At 37.8% G+C, this 17,699-nt stretch overlaps 1 protein-coding gene across 4 annotated transcripts in view; it reads right to left on the bottom strand.

Moving 5' to 3' along the window:
- Positions 1 to 7,766: 7,766 nt before the first annotated feature.
- LOC112452151 overlaps positions 7,767 to 17,699 on the bottom strand; it is a 194,474-nt gene continuing 184,541 nt past the window's right edge. For all 4 annotated transcript variants that reach the window (XM_025012227.1, XM_025012226.1, XM_025012228.1 and 1 more), the window contains one exon: positions 7,767 to 15,985. In XM_025012227.1, the coding sequence (XP_024867995.1) occupies positions 15,662 to 15,985 (324 nt within the window). In that variant the 3' untranslated portion in view covers positions 7,767 to 15,661. The remainder of the gene's footprint in view (positions 15,986 to 17,699) is intronic.

Below are 17,699 nucleotides of genomic sequence, written 5' to 3'. Positions count from 1 at the left end.
GCGACGTCGGAAGAGCAATGTGGTAGGTTACGAAGCGCATGAAGCTGATAAAGAGCGAGTTGACTATCTACGCGTTCCCTGCAAATTCTGTATCCACCGACTCTGGTGGGTTCGTCTCGCTGGGGGTAGTAACAGTGACGAAAGGAGTGTATCAATCTTTCGATATGCTCGAGAAAGTCACGTAGCCGAAGTTATTCACTTTATTTTTCTACTCACACTTCTCCCCAACCTCCGTCGTCAGCCTCTCTCTCTCCGCTCTCCTCATCTTCTCCTCGTCTCCAGCTGGCTTTTTCTTACCAGCTCCGCTTCAATTTTGTGTGTGTTGCACCGATAAGTTCTTTCTTGCAATCGTGTTACTTGTAACACATGTCCCGATCGCGTTATTTCCCACGTGTTCTATCCCTTCGGCAATTTTTCGCGAGCTACACTCCCAGGATAAGTCTCGTTAATGATACCGATTCTTTATAAAAGTGTTAGATAAAAATCCTAATACCGAAACAATATCATGTGCTTTAGAGTTTTTAAATGAACAACGATTAACGGTGCACGCGCGAAGCTGCAGTAGAAAAAGGCAAACGCGCGCGCTCATTGTCAGACGCGCACAGTGGTAGAGGTAGGTTTATGCACCGACGCGCGCTATTATTTCTTTCGCGCAATAATGAACACGGAAAGTAGGGCTCGTTAATCACGTTCTATTATTCACACTTTAGCTGCGAACTTTTCTTGTAATTGTTGCAATTTTTACTCCGCCGCCCTACGTATGTTCCACACTATTTTGTCGAACGGCGATGTATTCGGTGATCGATAAAATTGCTTTATTTTCACGTTTTGACTAGACGTGACTGAAAAAGCACTGCGAAAAATTGAAAACAGTTATTTTTGTGGACCAAATGAGATATATTCTCTTAATTTGATAACCAGACGTATACAATTTGATATAATATTCGCGTGATAGCTGCGAAATGAGAATGTGGAAAGATGAAATTGAATCAGCCGGTTTAATTGACGAACATTGCAAATGAAAGCACGGCGAATTCCATCGACGCAGGAATTTTTATTTTCCGTATCTGCATACGCGATTTGCATCGCATTGGCCTCATCAACCGTAGTTTTGGATTTAATCTCGAATTTGCCGGAAACTCGGTGGCGACGCGTATTTCGTAAAATAGATTCATTACATTCTGTGTACTTAATATAATTTTACATTGTTCCGCTAATCTGAATCATAATAATTAGTCACTAATTTGCATTATATATATTATATATATATATATATATATTGCTTGTTTTTCTCCTTAATCACGACAAATTTCCTCTATCTGTAGGTGCGTTGTAATCACGATCCTTAATTATCTCATTATTAGTTGGATTTTGCATTTGCATTCCGTCGGTATTGATCAATTTCGTACGCATTATTTGCGTTTCTTCACCTACAAAATTATCGTTATCGTTTATTCAACAGATAATCATCGAATATGGCTTTACGCCGGGGGTTATGGAGTAATCTGCAAATAAAAAAACATATCGCTCGATTTGATCGGCTCTCGGGTAAGATCAAATCCGATGTAATCGGAGAAATGGGAATTACAACGTTATTGCACGATCGTCGAATTTCGACTATAGCCTGTGTAACACGACAACGCTGCCTGCCGGTGAGCAAACTTCTGCATTGGGGGTCGTGTAACGGGTTGTTTGAACATCGTAACGGTGATATTTCTGCACGCACGCGAATATAACATAGAGATTATAGACGACGTTATTACGCGCGTGCCGCGCGTTATCGCGCGACTCGCGTAATCCCGCCATTGCAATTGTTTTTAACGGCTTTAATCAGCGTCGAATATATTCCACCCCCGCGTTAAATTACGCGCGTTGCGCGAAAGGCCGATGCGAGGGTATTTATTAAACCCTGCAACAGCGAAATCAAAACTGCAAATTGCTACGAAACGCAAACGAATAGTCAAATCTGTTTAATATATACTACATATATATAAAAAATGTAAAATAATTTTTTCTTTAGTTAAACATTTTTCGTAAGCTCATAATCCTGGGGTTTATTTTCGACAATGGGAAAATTACAGTTCGATATATTAGTAAATTTCCAAAATAATTATTTCTAAAAATTTTACGGTTTTGTTATTTGCCGTTTTAACGTACGGCGCGGTAACGTTTTAATTTTATCTGTTCTGGTCGCGATGTCCTTTTTGTAACTTCGTTAAGACAAAAATCGGTTAGATCCGAAATTCTGTAAAATATTACAGTAAGCGCGTAAATGTATTTTACGGACGTGAAGCACAGTTAATCGCATCGACGCCGCTGCTTGCTAAATGTTCTAATTATAGCAATATTTACTGACTGGAAAAATTTTCGGTTTGCGCATTTATGCAGGCAGCGAGGCTTAATCAAATTCCGCGCTTCAATCAATTTTTGCGCTCGGTATTGTGCGTGACGGTTTTTATTTTTTATTGCACAGTTTTAGGTATATGAGACATATATATTCTTTATTTTTATTTTATTTCGCGTATATATGTAACGTATTTATTTCTATACTGGATTGTGATACGTGATCGTGTATTCGTTACAACGGCATTACAACGAAATTAATGTTTACTCGGGAAAATTCGTTACCTTGGTAAAAAGCCGCGCGCTCTTCGAGCCGATTTGCCGTATCGTGGATACAGCGTTTATCTTGATAATAAGACCTAAGGGGGTACCACGCGCGGAAAAGCTGGCACGTATCCAATATTCTCCGGGACAAATAATCCCAGGTGTTTGCCAACATTGTTTAATCTCGCGTGACGCTATCAAATACATCCGACAAATCTCCCATACCGCGGCGCTAATTCGTTGTTAAATGACACAGCCGCGGGACCCGCCGCGGAAAAGTGCAATCGCATCATCCCTGTGAAATCAGGAGATTTGCATGCCGCGCTATCGCTATATTACTCGGTCTCTGTCAGCGTCGAATATTTCGTTATTTCATGTAACGCGTCACTAGAATTATACAATAAGCGAACGGAGAATAAAAGAGAATGACAGCGCTAATAGATGTAGACAAGTAGTAATTTAACATAATGGAAACGTGAAGTTTCAGACGAAATATATGTTTAGATTAGAACGGCCAAAGTGTTACGTATTTTTTGCGAAATCGCGAATTTTTTTAAATCCCTAATTAAAAAATTTATAACTTAAATGAAAATATCATAACTTTATTTAAATAGCAGTAAAAAATATTCCTTCAAGAATCTAGTAATTTTACATTAACTTAATATTATATTAAATAATATTTGTATTCTTGCATCTCCGATGATACGCTATCATTCTATTTGAAGGCCACATAGTGAGCAAACATTTCATTTTCATACTACAGAATGTCTGTTTTTAATATCTCATAAATTATATCTTTCTTAACAATATGCCATCGCGAATAAGTTTCGGCGAGTTTGGTTGTTCACTTAGGAAGGTCAAGATTCATTAGTTTGACTTAGGAACGTCGCGCGTCGAGGACACGGGCAACCCTTGACACACCGAGGTAACAGTCTTACATCGTTCTCGCGCTCGATCGGTCGTTCTCCGCGCTCCACGTCGACATCGTTGAATTAAACAAATATTGCAAAATACCGAGATCGTACAACGTATACGTGTAATAATGTCGCGCAAAATACTAAAACTGTTGTAATTAAACTCGTTCGCGGATGTGAGTTACAGGAATCGTTACGATTTACGATCTTGTACATTACTTTATATTATTGCTTTCACGTTGCGATTACACGGATTGTTGTTTGATTTATTAATCCGAGGAGACCATACAGTTTTTGTTTCGTCGTAAACTTTTTTCCGCGTTGGGACATGAACGTCGTGTCGCGAGAGTGTGTATAGTGCGACTAGTGAAGCTGACTTCATGGAAGATGTATGTTCCGAGATGCAGCTGCAACACACGTTTTGCAGCTGCAAAATTGTGAGTCTTAATGTTTAATTTTAATATTTTTGGAGCAAAGAAATATATCAGTTGTTTCATTAATCAATAATCTTGCATATATTAGATTAGTAATGAATGAATTTTTAAAATTGTTATTTAACTATCGCTTATAGACGAACGTATCTTTTTTTACGTAAGATATTTTTTACGAAAATTATTTTTTAACAAATGCTTTTAAGTAAATATAATTGCCAAAATAACGGAACTACTAGCTGTCTAGCAATTGCTGCATTCGAATACTCCATTCGTATAACTGTGAAATAGCGCGGATCGCAAATTGTTGTTAACGTTCCGGTATTGTTATTTATTACGTGGTTTACTGAAGCGCGGCAAAACACGCGCTGACCATGCGGCCGCGAGAAAACGCATAGCGAAACAATCCTAATCGCGTCAACGTGGATAACACATGGAATTTCCGATGCTGTACCACTATGCTGCCAGCCGGTTAAATGAATACTGACGCGCGAAACGAACCTTAATAGCGTCACACGTGATTGCAATGTCGAGACGCCGCGCCGCGTGTACGCGCGAATTATCTCCGGTTTGCTTTATCGATGTTTCGCGGTTTTTTCGCGGAGAGAGATATATATATATATATATATATGTATATATATTGTGGCAACGCGCATTATATGAATTCCGCGCGCGCCAGAGATGCTTCATTTCCCGTGCACGCGAATGAATAAGAATTATTTCGCGATATCTGTCGCGAGAGAATTTATTTGCGAGAGGATTGGCGGAACATTTTATAGTTTTCGATGCATCGTTTGAATTTCTCTGTGATAAAATTTGCATTTAATCTTTACCATGATTGGTTCTCTTTCAGTCGGAGCAATTTCAAGTTTATTTATCTACAAAATAAAGAATGATTATCTTGGATGAAGCGCATGATGCGTTTCATCCAAAGAAACGGCTGTTCGATGCAGATCGTGGTCATTAATCTACCGCTGTCGTGAACGCGCGTTGCACGCCGTAATGTATGACGTAAAATCGACGCTCGATATACAAAACCGCGTGCATATCGTTGCGGCCAATTTCACTTGTTGTTATCCGGTCGTACTTGTTACGTCTCATTAATCGCAACATCCATCTTTCTTACTTGCTTGTCGGATCCGTGCAATGTGTATTTCACGAACGTGATTGTTATTTATCAGTTACTTTTTACTTCGATGTCGAAGAACGACAATTGCAACGTAAATTACAAAAAAAAAATCCGCAGTGTTTAATCAAAGTCTGACTCTTTTGTAGATTAATTTCTAATTGTTGTTACATGTCTGTATACTATATGCCAATATATAGTATCGTGACGTAATAGTTTTAAGAATTAATATATAAATACCAGATTCGATCAGTATAGATTTTACACGGCTCGATAAACTTGGAACAAGCCGTATTTTTTCCGCGCAAAGTCCCTAACTGGCTCGACTGAAACGTGCGCGAAACGTTTATCCAGTTATGCAAATCTTACGGTTTGCCCTTAAAATTTCAAGTTTCGTACGGTGAACGGAGACCTTTTTACCCGTTCGCTCGGCGAGTTTAAGGTACAGACTTTTTCGTGCCTTTACTCAACTGACAAGTTTGCCGCAGTTTGCGCATTCTGCCGTATCGTTAAAGTTTGCGATTCTCTCTGTTGTTCTTCCGTTTCCAGCCTCTTATTTCCGCACGTCGTTGCTGTCGGACGTGGCACGATGATATTTAAAATTTATACCATTTTCACGTCCGCAACAACTTGTCAAACACTATCGCATTATTTCCTGTTATGATACGATCAACGTTAGCCGAATAAGAACTACCTTGAAACTCGTTTTACGGTTGATTTTATATTTGAGTTCTTTTTATTTCATATTAAACTTTATCTGCGATAATGGAAAGGCTACTATATTATTTTAGTTTATATTTAGCGTGCACCTTATATATTTCGATATTATCAATAACATTTGATAAATGGGATTGATATTTTTTTCTCAAAGCTAAACGATTACATTTTTAAAAAGAAAATAATCATAGTTTGTTTGAATAATATTTATCTATAAATTGTTTTGATAAATTATACAAGAAAAACGTTGAGAAGCTTAACTATTTGCAAATGACAGCGGCAATTTAAAACGGTGTTATGCTTTCACAATCAGATATATCGAATATCGTGCGTTTCGAGTTTTCGATGACATGCTTTTAACGTCATCACCGATAATGCTCTTTTCGATATTTTGTGGTACTGTAAACTGATAAAAAATTTGTCTTGGACGCTTTTGTAATTGGTATCGTGGTCGGATTTTTTTCGCGAGAAAATTTTTTCTGCACCAGGAAATTGTACGTATAAAATGCTGCGTAAAAAATACAGAACGTGCAGAAAAATAGAAACATAATATTTTTGTCATACGTATAGAATATCGCAGATCGAATCTCTTTAATCGCAGATTTTTTGATAAAATTTAAAAGGATTGTACAAAACGCAAAAATACTCCACCATTGTAAAATAAAATATACCAAAAATTAACCAGAAAATGTATTAACACTTTTGATCGCGAATACCGAAATTCAATTTTGACGAAAGTTACTTAATTTGCACCGTTAAATAATTGTTGATGCTTCGACTCATTGTGAAACAACTGGCATTTTCTTCGTACTCATTGTTGAGAGAGCATCCGGTGGATCTGCAATGTTTCATATGTACGTGTATATAAGGGAGAGCATTTATCGTATGCATTGCATTCGTGTGCAGGATGCGAGCGTCGTTCTTCGCACGTAAATGTTCATGTATGCTTATGTATGTGTGCGCGCGCGCGGAATTGCATGCAAATGTACATCCTTTCGCGGATACCATGCGCAAAAATAATGTGCATACACCGAGGAGCGTCTGCGCCAGCCCGCATTATGCCGAATCCACTTCCGTTTTCTTCCCGTAATCTTGGTCGCGCGCACACGTTATGCTCCGGTCACGTTCACCGTTTTTACGATCGCTCGAGGCGGCATTTTGCGTTTTGCCCAAGTAGCGTATTTCGTTTTCTTGCACAAGGAGCAATGTGGCAATAAGTGCGCATACGCAGGTGGCATATACAGTAAAGATACGTACGAAAACGACCGCGATAAGTTGAGACAATTTATTCACCGTGCGACGTAATTTAAAGCCATTTTAATCGTTAAATAATCCTGATTAATCCTGAAGAAGTTTAATTCGATTCCCATTCGATCATAAGCTCCAGATCTTACGCTTTTACTCTTGTGTTTAACAAATAATAATTTTCCACAGTATTTTAAATCTAAAAAAATGCCCTTATATGAGAATAATTTCACATTTCCATTATTTTGGACTTTCCGAAGTGTCACAAAAATCGTATATCTTTATTTATTGTTTAATTATTATTACTAATTATTATCAATATAATTTAACATGTTGCTCCAAGTGCCAATATTTTCCTCTCTCGTATGTTGGTACATCACTTTCTATTTCGAACGGCAGTAACATGTTGTTATCGAATTATTGTCTCGACGAAAATTGGAGCATATAACGTGAGACATCGAGCAGAAATCCAGCCGTATCGTAAAAGGAGCTCTTTTAACTTAATGTCATGGAAACTGGAGACCTCAGTCGAGTTTGGTAACACCATCACGTACACATGCTCACATGTGAATTCTGGTTTATCGGTTTCGGTCTTGTTTAACGGCGGGTTCTGCTGCTACCGTCTAGTTATCTCGCAGAAATTTTATTCCGTATCAAGGTTAGCATTTAAACGAAACTGATTATTGTTGGATATAAATTGGTTATAAATTCTACGCAATAATAATTCACGTCTAAATTTTTATTAAGTATTTGTGCGATTAATTTTTTGCGTATGTTCCGTTGTTATTCTCAAGTTTCTGCGACCCAGAACATAAAAGTAACAAAGCAGGACTGAGAATTTACATTTTGTATTTATAACCACGTTGAAAAGTTAAAAATAGAATTGTGTTTCTAATCTCGAAGGAGTTGTAGTGCGAATTTGAGCGAAGTCTTGGATGAGGAACAAGAAATATAAAATTGGTACGTTTATGATATTCGAAGTTATGTTTAATTCGTCCAATTTATTTAGTACGCTATATCGTAGTAATCTCCCTAAGAGAATAAGGTTCACAAATCAATCAGTAAATCACAGCTATTTCGACGTGACATAAATCTAGGTGAATCTATACAGACGAGCGAATGAATCCGTAATTTACCGGAGAAACGTATGCGGATATAAATCGTATGAACGTCGACAAATAACACATATCACAGTAAACACAGTAATAGATGGATGTGCCGAGGAAAAGCTATAGAAAATTAAATGTCCTCCCGATAATCGTGAGATAATCGATAAGTTGTATGCTGTCGTAATAACTTCGTCGTTCGATTCGCCAGTTTAGCAAAAACGTATGGTCTAACCTATAAAATATATCCAATGATATATATATAATATATTTATATATGTACGCGTGAAACACTCCGACAACTTACAGTGGCAATTATTGCAATATATAATAATATATATATATATATGTATATCTATATTTTTTTATATTTATATATATATAATCTTTGAATCTCTCGTTTTTCTTTCTCAATATATTTATCTTACAATTAATATATTACTTACATAAACGTACATAAACGTCCACGCGATTCTGTGCATTGCACTTTAAAGCTCCAACCGCCTTGCAGGCACGTCGCGTCGGCGTGCATATACGCCGCACGCATAGTGCCCGCATGTTTACACACGCGGTCGGAGAGATTTTCTCTCTCTCCTGGGGCTCCTTACATTATCTATACTTACATTGCACGAAGAGTAACTCGTTCTCGCTTTCCACGTTCACGCCATGGTGTATGGTCAATTATGCTAATCGCTGACTGCACTTAATCGAAATAATTAATTGAGTACTCCGCATCGCGAGATCGCTTCTTTTATGTATATACGTACGTATATGCGAGATGTCCCGTTGCTATCTTCCTCTCTTAATGGAGTACATTCTGCGTCATATGAATTTCTCGATCTATTCATCTACCTCTACCTATATTATTTTTTAATAAAAAATGAGACATTTCGCAGTATCTTTTAATTGTCAGTATTAAATGTCCAATACTCTATAATTAGTATTAGATTAGCATTAATTAAAAGCAATTATTAATATTAATTCAAATTAATTTTAATAATTATTAATGAAGTCTCATGGTAAGAGAAAATCTATTTGATTTAACTGAAATCGATTTGTGATATAAAATGAAACTTTTTAATTTTTACTGAGAAAGAACATACCCTAAATTTAATAAAAGATTTGACAGCAATAGAAGAGCGACGGGACATCTTGTGCATGTGAGTTTCTTAAGAAGTATTACTTTAATCTTTCATCGTGATGACGTTTACCGCTACAGTGTCCCTAGCATAATTTTTATTTGAGTTACCACAAATCGCAATAGTGCATCCGTGAGCTTGAAAATACGAAATGCGACGAGCAGAAGGTGGATCCGTTCGCGTTGGATTCTGTTGACTATACTATTGCTTGTCCAATTTTTGACAGATTTTATACAGTCCCGTCTTTCTTGTGAACTCGATAATTCTACATGGTTGGCCGAAACCATTCGATCGATCTGAACTTATCGCAGAACAAATTACTGTGAATTGATGTAATTTTTACTATCCGGAAGAAAGTAGATAGAGACGTTAATTCATTTTATTAGGAAAGTCGCCCAGCTCCTTCGGAAAACTGACAATTCTTAACGCAATGGAGGATAATTGGGGATCTCGAGTGCTCAGGAAAGTTTAATCCAACTCGAACGTAATCTCGTGAACCTCCCTTCCCTCCTTCAGGTGCCGGCGGACCTTCGCGATCCACGATTACATCGAATGAATACCTTTTGAATACGCTACACGTACTAACGAGATTCGATCGTGGCTCGCGAAGGCGCTCTTCTATAATTACAGAGGGATTAACACTTGTATTAATTAAATTAATACTTTATCGATTTACATGTTAAACTCCGTATCGCTAGAGGGGCCCTTTATTTCCTATCTAACGCTCTCGTAGACCGGCAGCGTACGTTTTGTGTGTGCTACGTATACTTGTGTAAGTGAGCGTGTACGTGTGTGACTATCGCCACATCGCGCGTGGCGTCCGCAGGGTGTTCGTGTTGAAAATTTCGCTATTTGATCTATGGACACGTATTCGATAACTCGCCTAATCAATCGTGACTGAAATTACGCGAGAATACAACGCGAAGCTGCAAAAAAAAAACGTATGTAAAAACGTACGTTTTTTTTACAACTTTTTGAAGTCGTAGTTTCTTTTCTACCGCTATGCGGAATTCGTGTGTAACGAGTAACGAAAGAAATCGGTAAAACGTGCGAAGTAGAGAACGCGTTTCGAGTACGATAGCTTTTCGTGGGCTCTCGGTTGCTCGTCGTTCCATAAAATCGAAATATCGATCGTGCCCGGACAAAGAGATTCCGCTTTGCTCTTCGATCCACGATTTTATCGGATTCGCTGACACACTTATAGTTCGGCGAACAGAAGGAATGTATACGACTGCGTTAACCCGAACGACGTGTGCGGGCATATGTAAATTCGCGCGACTTAGGAATAAAAAATAGCTTTGAATTTATTTTCTTGTGTTCCTCTCATAGATTGATTTTAACATACGTAACTTTTAGACCTAGGGACTTTGGGATCTATTGTAATATTTTTTTTTAGTTGTAATTATAATATGTTTCTATGAATATGTGATTTGATTTTGATAAAAACTTGAACACGGACTCGTTAAAATCATCTTAAGGATCTTATAAAATATACTTTTCGACATATTAAATAATTATCGTGGCAGTGTCTACTTGGATGGCTAAGGTTTCACTCTTCCTGACGAAGATTATTTTATAATAAAGACGCGTATTTTTCAGCTATGCATCTCTCCTTTATTTTTTACATGAAATTGAGAAACATAGAAAATCGAAGAATTTAGGAGAATTAGAATATGTTGAGATATCAAATCTCCCTCGTGTTTGAGATATGAATTTTACATGAGTTCATATTTAATTAATGGCAAACAACGAAAATAGCCAAGGATCGTAAATATTCCAGGATGCATTGTTTTGAGCTTTGCTTACATCCGTAAAAATAAGATTCAACAACGCATGGAGAGAGATAAAGTTTCCTTGGGAAATCCAGTAAAGGATTTCACGACGAGACGCAAATTTGTGGGATCCAAGCAGGATCTCGAGAACATTCCCTAGTTGAAATCTTGCATGTCTCCGAATTTTGGTATTCGACAGACTGTGAAATTGAAATATCGACCTGCACTATCAAAATACTACTGCAGATAAATTTTTTAGTTTCTTATTCTTCATACCACAGTTTTCTTTTAGATAACATAAAGTTTACAAAAAATTTATATTAAATCCCTTTTTTTTCAATTAACGTTAACTCCAAATTTATGCTACATGAATTCGTATATATATATTTCTTTTCGATAAATCTCAATATAATTTTTCATGTCAAAAGATACATTTGATTTCTGTGCGCGAATAATAAACTCGATTGAAAAACTTTCCGGTTTCTCATCTTGCAAAGAAATACAGAAATTTTGTAAAATTGCACGGAAATTTTGAAGAGAGTAGTTTTCGTCGTCGAAACAGGAATCGTTTACCGCGTCTAAGTTTCCGCTAGGAATCCATTTAAGTCTTTCTGGAGAACGCGAAGGATCTAGCCAGCACCAAAGAAGATCCTCGAACCTGCCTCCGGCTTTCGCGATTCGACGGCCCGTAAAATTGGGATATCGGTCGATCGAGGTCGCGGCGAAGAAAATTTCTACCACTGTCGATTTAGGCGTTCACCTGGGACCAGCTGTGTTTCGCGACATCAATAACGTTAAGCAAATACAAGAACTTTCGGCAATGGGGACGTAACGCTCCGCGATATTTGTTGCGATTGAAACGATTATAATTCTGATGCAATTCGGATATCATAGTAAAACGGATATCATTCGATTACGCTTAAATGTGTACGTGCACATCGTCACATGATGTTCGAAAATAGGACAAGACAGTATTGATATTTTATAGAGAAAGAAACACCGTTTCAATTAAATTATCTAATTAGGAAAATGAGTTTCGAACGATAATAACACTTAATATTTGTTCTAATAAATCGCGCGAAATAATGCATGATTACGTAAATTGCTCAATTGGAGAAATTAACTGTGCTGATGTTGAATTAGTAGTGAATTTTCTCTGCAATGTTTAAATTGCAAAAAATAATAATTTCATAAATGCAATAATGGCTACAAAACGATGCTTTAATTGAGAGATGCATCAATCCAAACGTTTCGAACTGTTTTTATTGCAAACTTTAATCGTTTCGATTTATCTTTAATGAAGCTACGTGATAAATCCGTATCTTGCTTGACTCACAAGAATAAAATTATTCTCCGGAAATTTTAGCTGTGTCAAAATGTAGCCTTGTAAAACCGAATATTTAAATGTTAAAGAATAGAAGAAATATTTTAAAGTGAAGTACGTATGCATATATTTAAAATCATGGAAGTGAATTTTATACGATTCTCGTTTCATCGAAATACTTTGCTAAGTTTATCATTCTTTCGTAATCAAACTTTGATACTTAATAGGATTACCTTAAACGACTAGGATTTTATTATCTAACAGATCTTAAGTAATAATAGACACGATAAACTGCTGTTTATCGTCATTTCTAACGATTCTCTCATATCGCGCGCATAAATATATCCAATCGGAAAAATTATACGTAAGGAGAGTGTTCTTGGCAGTTGGCACTTTGGGAATGGCTTTTAAATACGTACGCCGTAATTTTCCGCGAATGGATCCAGGCAAATGTTACGCATACACACATACAGGCACAAAAATTCAGCCGAATATCGCCGAATACCGGAAGCGACATTTATGCGCGTTGCAGAGCGTGTCCCTCTCGTGAACTCGTAAATTATTACAGCCAATAAATAATGCTCGAGTCGATGAGCGATAGCGATCAAAAGGAAACCGTCTCGTGATATATGTGTATCCTGCGCACCCTGCGGGGGAGATGGCAGCTCCTTCCATCTCTTAATCCAGACGTACGTGCGCTCATGCGCGCATTGGTAATGTGTATGGGTTGTGTGATGTATTTGTGTGTGTTAAGCACATGGTAACGTGTGTCGGTGATGTGATATGTGCGGCGAGGCCAGTCGCGTTCATCCTCTTGTTTTCACTAAAGCACGCTTTCATTTATTTCCGTTAGTCACTCGCTTTCTTCGAAAGTTGGCCATCTTCGGTAATTTGCAACTTTGCGTGTTGCATCAAGCGAAAAATGATCCTATGTCTGTGAATAGAATTGATTCGATAATTCAAATAAAATTTAAATGCGCCGTCTCGACTCATCCTATCATTGAAATTTGTACAAATTTTGAATGAGGCGAAAAAGTGTATATCTCTTAGAATATAACATCATAAATTCGTGCGTTTATCGCGCAAATTTCGCTCAAGAAAATAATTACTCAACGATAGAAAACTTGTACGGTAGTTAAATATTTTCAAGGCAAAGAATCAAAGACGGGAGTGGCCACTTTGGAAGACCGACGAGTCGCACCTTAGATACTATAATATCACACCTACTTTCATTCTTGAAGTCAAACTTCGCGTCTCCACTTCGGTCACACATAACGTTTCTCCCTGCTTGCCCTGCATTTTTTTTCCTCTTTGCGGCTGCACGATTCAACTTCGTTTCACTTTCTCTGTCTCACACCTGCTCTCACGCGCACTCTCTTACTTTCCTGTCACGCTTCCTCGTCTCTTTTTATAGCGTCTTCTCCGAAGAGCGGTCGAATGGTCACCGCCTCTCGCGGAATCCTCTCTCTCTTTCAGGATTTTCTTCTTTTCTTCGTACGTCCGTGCTCGCTTCTCGTGACCACACGCCCTTTGTTGTCAGGCAGCGAAACACGTGAAACGGTTGCACCCGGCAAAGTGAAAATCTGTCGGATTCGTCGGACGATCGTACGTGATGACGCGTCCAAAGATCGCCAAATATTTCGTCGAATTGTGCGTTTATGAAAAATTCTATGCAATTTTACGATGAAACAATAATCATGCGTTAAAATTTATTCGCGGACAGAATGCCATATTGCGTGACGATATTTGAAAAAAGAATGGGGGAAACATACGAAAGTTGAATTGTTAATTGGAAATTTCCGTTGAACGAATGCTGCGCTGTAATATAATATTAGTATACTAATTTTGGATTCAACATTATGTGTTTTCATTACGACGACGTGAATGTATCGCTTTGGGTTGGATTTTCAACGTTATTTAGTCATTATTCAGGTTGGATGCAAATTGTTTTTGTCGAAATAATCACGAGTTTAAACTTTTACGCAATCCTGTAAGGGAGCCTCTCTTTCAATAAAGTTATTATTTGTACCTATATAACTGTGCAACCGCGCATTTGCAATTTTGCAACGTGAGATATCTGAATTATTAATCTCGTTTTGTTGATGCCGGTACGGCAAATCCATTTATCGATTTATACGTAATTCGCATTTCGCCGTGGTGTAGTGACTTATACGCGTTTCGGTAGTTAATCTCATGCGTGTCGTAAAACGGAATTTGCACGCGCGCTACGCCAGAATTTATATCTCCGCGGTACGACATGCATGCTATATGAAGTACGGCTAGTTCTGTCTAAACCCCACGACGGTAATTGTCGGAGTTTAAAATAGAACGGACTTTATTACGAGAATACAGTGAAACGCGGATTAAGCACGACCTTCCAAATTTACATTAAACTTTATTTAAACGTCGAAAAAGCTTGAAATCTTAACAAATTTAAGAGAATACGAGGTTAAAAATTGTAAATTTTTCATTACTATTTAACAATTTTATGACCGGGCTATCTGACTCGTGACATTTACATTTAACCGTAAAATCTTGAAACTTCAATGAGAAGTTAATGATTGCGAGCCGAAATCGAAGGGAACTTTAAAGAGTCTCCCGGATCTGGAACTCGTTAAAAAGATTAGGGGTTAAATATGATAAGGAGAAATCGAAGGGAGATAGAAAGAGAAAAAGAGAAAGGAAGAGAGAAACCTCCATGAAAATTACGGGGAAATTTTCAAATAAGTATTTGTCTAACACGGGAAATACTGATCTAAAAAATTTCTTAAATATGCGAAGGTGCGTTTGTCTAATCATTTCCTATCAAAATTACTACACGATAATATTGACCCCAAAACGATCCCTTCACTCTTCATATGAAGTGTATATGTATACTAAAAAGAGATATAATAATTTTTACATGACAATAAAATAAGATATAATAATTAACATAACTAAATAATTAATGCGTCATAATAATTAACAGAAATTTATTCTTTTATAATCGCTATATACGATCGTCTTATCTCAACGAGATTTTCTCACGTGCCTTTTAAGGTTTTCTGAGCAATCTGTTGACAAGAAAATATGACAGTAATGCATCGCTGAACGTGAAAACGTGGTTGGACCGAGAGCGAGCTGATCGACCGATGATTCGCCTATCGTCGCTTAATCGCTAAGCCTAACTTTATATTTAAGGATCGGACAACTGACACTGAACCTGTCGCGCGTTTCTGGAGCGCGCGCCACAACGTAATTCCCATGCGAGGAGGCCGACTCACGCGAGGAGGCCGATAGGTCACGTTGTGAGCAAAACGAGCGCGAGGATCGCCGTCAGCAGTGGAGCGAGGATGCCGGCGCGGATGCTGTGTGCAGCCGCGTGTACATATATATCGCCGGCGCTGAGCCTCTGGTTGTTTACGTATGCCTTCAACACCTTACGCTCGAAATCGAATACGCGCGAGCCGACTTCGGCGATGCATTTGATCTTGATCTGTCCTTGGATCGGTCCCATCGTGAAATGCCGAGGCTCGATCATCAATCGCAGCCCCAGGCTGTTGGGAATGTCTCCGTTGCTCGTGGGCGACAACGGCGGGTGCTGGACAATGTTCTCGAGTGGTACCTGCAACAAATACAATTGAAGCAGTTTAATAAAAAGCAATCTCCGGCGACGTAGAAATTGAGGCTGGTCCACGAAATTCTCTCTCACGAAATAATGGAAACAAATAACTCTGGCGTCTGAACTTAAGTAATGAACTTAAGTAAAAGAACTTAAATATTCTTGAAATACGTGCAGATATTAGCATATTAGATTGAGTAGGAAAGAATTTTGTTGAAATTTTTATAAAATATATTTGTGTAGCAGAATACTAAATTTAATCATGTTTCTGCGAGAAACATTGTAGAGCTATAACTTCTAGTAAGATTCGTCAATATAGTTTATCTAGCAAAAAGGGTGCTTATGTCACTCCAGCTTTGTCCATCATTAAAACAAAATAAAAAACGACACGAAGAAATGCCATCTGATTTCGAATTAGATAAATAATTTGATAATTATCTAATTATAACAAATGATCTTATATATAATTATCTTTTTATAGCATTTTAAATATTTAAACTGAAAAAGTGTTCACGTACTATATTATCTCTTTTATCCTCAAATTCTTTTAAGTAGTTCTATAATATATCGAACAGTTCTATAATGCAGTTCTAAAACATGGAATATTATCATATAATAACGATAATTATTTAATATAACAGGAGACTTTCCGCGTCTAATTACATGATTATATAAAGAAAATGGATTAAAAATTGATTTGGGAATTATATAATCCCCTTTTAATTATGCCCTTTTATGTAATCGCTCGATCGATTTCGATAATTGCCAATTCAAATGTTACCCCTTTTCGGTGTATATTAGGGATCGTATTATGCGGATGTTAAATATACACGATGGTGCGATGGTAATAAGAGGAAAATTCCGCTGAAAGTCGACACACCGCGAATCGTTTGTTACGCGCCGGGCTGTACCGAAAGAAAAGCGGCGGCTGGTCGGCGCAGCCGCGGATGAGAAACGAGCTCGCTGAAATTTTTGTCTCGCGTGCTGTTAAAGGCGAGCTTTTCTTTCAGGCCGAGGCGAGAGAGCGAGAAAAATTGGCTACGTCCGCTTTAATTTCTGACGGCGGATAAATTCACGTGTCAGATCATTTCTCTGTTCCGTTAACCGAATTTTTTCGACTATTATTTGCGACTTCCTATTTTACACGGCGCATTGTTTCTCACGGCGAAACCGTCGGCTATTGTGCGACGCGAGAAAATAATTGCTTGCAATTTTGAATACCTCGCGTCTTCTGATATGCCGGAAGATGGCATATCTTAATCTTGCAATAATTAATTAACGTCGAGAGTATTCTGACGATTACACATATTAATGTAAGTAAATTTTAACCAGACACGTAAAGTTTCTATTATTCGTAAATAATGACTAATGACTAAAATTCTGTTGAACATTTATAGGAGATTTGTATCTTCCTACTTAGGATTTTCTTTCGGCCTCAATGAACAAACTTTCACAGAAATATGGAGATAGTTTTCCGTAGTTCGCCGCTTCAGTACGGCAAGCGATATCGTTAGGGGAGTTTCGAAAGACTTGGACAGATCATAGGATCGTCTGCGAAACGCTGCAGGACGCATACATATGCAGCGGACGATCAGCGGGCGTTTGGCTTTAAGCGTTCAACGTTAACCATAAGCCGTGGTACGAGTCATGTAACTAATCGAACTAGCACATTGGACCGAGCCAAACTATCGTCCTCGCTTTGTGGCGAGGATCGCCG

The sequence above is a fragment of the Temnothorax curvispinosus genome, unplaced genomic scaffold (assembly GCF_003070985.1).
Source record: "Temnothorax curvispinosus isolate PA1 unplaced genomic scaffold, ASM307098v1 QBEX01002996.1, whole genome shotgun sequence".
NCBI lineage: Eukaryota > Metazoa > Arthropoda > Insecta > Hymenoptera > Formicidae > Temnothorax > Temnothorax curvispinosus.
This window is presented reverse-complemented; position numbering and strand designations above follow the sequence as displayed.